General features: G+C 38.9%; 1 protein-coding gene across 1 annotated transcript in view; it reads right to left on the reverse strand.

Annotated features, from left to right (window-relative positions):
* Positions 1 to 5,040, reverse strand: part of crkl (v-crk avian sarcoma virus CT10 oncogene homolog-like) — a 10,673-nt gene that overhangs the window by 3,702 nt on the left and 1,931 nt on the right. Inside the window, exon 2 of the mRNA XM_014002416.1 lies at positions 3,606 to 4,080. Within this exon, the coding sequence (XP_013857870.1) occupies positions 3,606 to 4,080 (475 nt within the window). The remainder of the gene's footprint in view (positions 1 to 3,605; positions 4,081 to 5,040) is intronic.

The raw sequence follows: 5,040 nt of genomic DNA on the forward strand, positions 1-5,040 counted from the left end.
GTTAAAATATATGTTTATAAAATAAAGTCTAATGTTACAACTAATCGAGGATCCCTTTAATGGCTCAACAATGATAAACTGATAGTGGGTGAATTGTCCCACTCGCAGGATTAAACATCAACAAACGGATTTATTAATGAGTGAACATTGAAGATGATGCGGAACAGAAACTTTGTTTAAAAAAATACTGAACCACAAAGAGGATCCTAAAGTAAGTTTGTTCATTTTGTTTTGAGAGAAGAGGCTGACATCCATGTGTCCCACTTCAGCTCTACGCCTATTTTCCTCCCTCTGCCTGCTTCATTTATGAACGTGTACATGTGTAGGGAACCGGTCGACTTTTCCATTGAAACATGGATAGTAACCAGAGCCACACAGGTAGTTTAGCCTTGGTGGATGATTTTTCAACCTCACCCAAGGTTGAGGGAGGCTGTGGAGCCCAACGGGCCTGAGGGTCATCAATTCGAGACCGTGGCTCAAGGCGATGATTCAGCAATGAATGAAGCCGGTGCTGAAAGGCAACGGAGGACAGAATGTGTCCAGTTTCTGAGTATCAAAGTGATGTTKGCAGCATCATTGCTAACATGGGCTAATGTTCAAAGCAGTAACAAACTCTTGCTATCCCAACTCCAGGCTTGCTGCAGAGGCATGTCTCCGAGTCTTTTATACCCAAACTAAGCATGTACCAGGCTGTACCATTTTAACCAACAGAAATATTCAACTGCAGTAGCCACAATTCAACCCCTAGAGGGCAGCACTAAGACAGCTATAGAATAAATATTGCAGAATTAAACAAATTTACACAAAAATGTCAAAAACTGCACAGAAGTATAAAAATAATCCAATCAAAGGCACAATTTAGACATTTCACCTATAAACAAGTTGATTTGGGGTTTAGTTACTTTAAGTTCCTTGACCAAAATCTCAAAAGGAAAGAACTGGTGCATTTTGGTAGAATGTAGAGTAAAGCCACAGTAACATCTTATTTTACAGCAAAACCTCTGTCAAATCAAATGCCAATATAAATGAACACACAATGGCACACTTACACCAGCATCACTTATGCACCTGACGATGCCTTAAACGCAAAATTCCTGACAGTAATAAAACTTTTCAAAGCAATGTTTCCCCAACTACACATCTTTCTACAGCTCTGCATATCAAAACCATTACTTCCAAAGAAAAGAACTAAAAACATATACACAGAATTAAACTGTACACTTTACTTATTTGTGTTAATTGGACATAAGGGTGAAACACAGCACYACACTAAGACCCTAATCCAGGGGCATCCAATCCTGGTCCTGGAAGGCCAGTATCCTGCATGAGATTTCTCTGCTCTTACACAGCTATTGTGAATAAATGGGTGATAAACGTGCTTTTGCAAAACTTGCAGAGGTAATTTAATCACTGAATCAGGTGTGTCGGAGCAGGGAAACAAGTAAAACATGCAATGACCAGGACTGGACACCCCTGCCATAATCCAAAACATGTGCTCAGTTTGGTGCAGGACCGGTGGGCTACACCAGAAGACACACCCTCTTAAAAGTAAGTTGCTTTTATAGAGAATGTAATTCTCAATAATAGGTTCATGACAAAATGTCACAAAAAATAATAAAATAAATCAAATGTGCAAACAAATGCCATGTTTGTGTCAGCCACTTTGTTAAAAATGTGAAAAATGTTGCTGAAAATGATGCATTGTGCTCCCAAGTTAACAAACAGTTCTTGTCTCTTCATGAACAACAGGAGGAATGTTTGCTTGGGGTTTGTTGAAAAGGTTCAAATTGTCTGATACTGTTAATACTCATCCAGTAAAAAAGGCACTTTCAGTCACTTGTTTGCAGCCTCTAGTTTGCTACTGGAGCTGTTTGTCCATTACTACACAATGATTACACAAAGTAGCAAATGGGACACAAAATAACACTTCAGTTTCAGTTCTCGCTCACACAGTCATTTGCATGATTTCCGAATAAAACTTTATATCTCATCCCTTCCTCGCTAGTTTATCAATAGTTATGAGTCATAACATAAATGGAAGCTGCTGTATTTAAAAGGAGCTCTTGAAAAACCAGTAACCAGCTTATGTGTCTTGTTTACATTGTCATAATGTCAGTCTAAGTAAAATGTGGGGCATACTTAAAATATGAAAAGGGAGTGAAGCAGAAAGAGAACTACCAATCTTTTAGCTCAAGCTCACTGACCTGCTTTATTCAATGTGTTCATAACATACACTATGCAGGATTCGAAGACCAAGTGCACCTCTGTATCCACTCTAGCAATCTAGTTTACTTCCTCCAAACAATCACGTCACAAAAAAGCAACAAAGCGTGCTTTAAAATGATTTCCATTTTTATCTTTCCCCTGGGGAAATCTCTGCAGCACTGCCTGCTCAGTAAACTGAAGTCTCACTGCATGTGTCAGGCACATTCTGAGCAGGAACGTAGCGTGTTTCAACACGTTTAAGAAAAGATTGCCAGGAATACTTTGCAATAATACGAAAGTCAAAGATGCTGTCAAGCCTGTGGTCAGTTTAGTTTCAGTAGGCGACCGCAAGCTTCTGTCAGGCCAAAACAAGTGAAGGTACCGATTCAAATCATTCAGTGGAGCTACAGTCACAACACTGTGGTCAGTCTCACCATGGAGCGCCAACCCTTATCTTTGTGTTTGAATCTGTTTGCAAAAAAGAACAAAATAAACAAACATACTTCATAAACCTTCACTTCACTTTAATACAACTTCCCACTTAATCAGAATATCTTTATAAAGCTCACATGCAACAACCATGCTGACATCATCTAGCTAAAAAAAAAAGAAGTTAATCAAGTTAATTCTCATAAAACATTTACACTTTTATACTACAGGTGACAACAACCAGCAGCACAGTATCCACTGTTCTGTCARAATTCTCTTGAAGTGACCACAAATCAAGAGTAAAAAATAGCAACAAAAGTGTTCAACTTGGGAACCATTTACACTTTGGACAWGCAAAATGTGACTTTGTAGTTATTTGCATTAGTTGGCAATTTTTTTTTCAACTAACTTCCACACATTAAAAAAGAAAATAGCTGGTTTTATAGCTACAAATGAAAAACAATCCATTGCTGCATGTTTTATTTGGTGGGGGGAATTGATCAAATTCAGGTTGAATAAAATAAGAAATTTGATCCTTTAGTTAGTGCTTTATTATGAAAGGGAACATATTTTCACCTTGTTATGACTTGAAAAACCAAAAGAAACTTGTCAAGTAACTATGTGAGCAATCAGCTAATGGTTCCTACAAAAACACAATTTATTTCTGGTATTTTCAAATGCAAATGGGTAGGTGGTGTGTGTGTGTACAAATTATGCTTTGCCACAGCTTGCTGTAATAAAGTAACTAAAAATAAAATGTTTAATTGGTTCCAGACAGAGCTTTCATGTACAGACACTGGTTTGTCTTTAGTTTATGTGACTTTTTAATGCTTGAGTGATTAAAAGATTTATATGATGCAGCTTTAAATACAAAAAAGAAGCATAGGACATATTCACCACTACTATAATTCAGAAGATTGAAAGCAAGACAAATCTAATAAATAGGAAGAATAAAGAAAAAAAAAAGTTACCTCTAAAGCAAGAGCAGTTTTGTCATAAGCACAAGGCACTCGTTTCTGGATGGCCTTTGCCATGACAGGGCCATTCTGTGTCGACGGTAGAGGGTTGATAACTGCTCCAGTTGTGCCGGAAGGCAGCGGAGAAGACGTCTGGGGCTGGGCGTAGGCGTTTACGAGGGTGTGGGAGGGCTCGGGTATCCCGTAGCTGTTGGAGTTGCGAGATCCGTGTGTGGGCTGGCCAGGATGGGGAGGAGGCCGTACCAATTTTTCCACGTAGGGCACGGGGATCATCCCGACACGTCCATCTCTATTTTTGGCACTCCACCACTGTTCCTCTGGCTTCTCGAGGATGATGAGTACTTCACCTTTTCTGAAAGGAAGGTCCTCCGCGTCGCTGCCTGTGAAGTCATATAGTGTCCGCACAAACTCCTGGTTCTCCTCTTGGCCAATCAGAGGCTGGATGGGACTGCTGATGGTGCTGGGGTACCTTTGTAAGATCACAGTAATGATACAAAAGGACACACTCTGGTTACAGTGAAAAGTAAACTGCTGATAAGTAGATTCTAAAAGTGTATTCTTCGTCAAGTGTTACAGATTTAATTTGCTAATGGCACTCAGTAAAAATCTGAAGACCAGGGTCGGCACGAGATCTCAAAACTAACATGTTGCAAGATTTCTTGCTAAGATAAAAATGTTATCATGAACCAAAATTATTACTCCTGATACTCTTTCCACTTTAAATCATTTGTGTGGCAGTAATTTAAACAGACATGTCAGGCACTCAGACCAGCGCGGTCACGTCACTGAAGTGATGRTGAGTGCAGCTTTCCCCGCATCCCCTGCAGCTTGGTGCTGAGGAGCCTCTCTCACGCATTGATTTGAAACTGGACAGACTTGAAGCCAAATTAAAACAGTAATTTCTAGACTTTGGGCTGAGAAAATGAATAATAAACCTCRCTGAAACAAACTGAAGTGAGAACATCCCTGTGACCCATCTTTTACTTCGATAAAAACAAGAAAATGACTCTTAAAGTCCCGTTGACCTTCAAGACTCTTAAACTCCTCTGAAATCAGTTCTGTATTCTGATTAGATATTCTGTTAAAATGCAATAATACATTTATGTACAATTACTTTGTACTAGTCCATTACAATGTTTGTCTCTAGTGTAAATGCATTTGACATCCTTTTAAAAAAGGTCCGAAAAAGACACGCGAGTAATCAAAAACTAGTGATGCCAGTTAGTTGAATGTGTAGCACAGTGTTTCCCAAAGTTGGGGTCCCGAAACATCAAGGTGGGGTCCTGAAAAGATTTTCTAAATTAGTTACATTTTTGCCTTAGTTGTTACAAATGAGTGAGGTTAGTATATTTAAAATGGATAAATGTAGTATAAAAATATTGTTACTACGCCCATGTTTAGTTGACCTGATACAAATGTTTATCATCCA

This window comes from Austrofundulus limnaeus, unplaced genomic scaffold, assembly GCF_001266775.1.
Source record: "Austrofundulus limnaeus strain Quisiro unplaced genomic scaffold, Austrofundulus_limnaeus-1.0 Scaffold13, whole genome shotgun sequence".
In the NCBI taxonomy this organism is placed as follows: domain Eukaryota; kingdom Metazoa; phylum Chordata; class Actinopteri; order Cyprinodontiformes; family Rivulidae; genus Austrofundulus; species Austrofundulus limnaeus.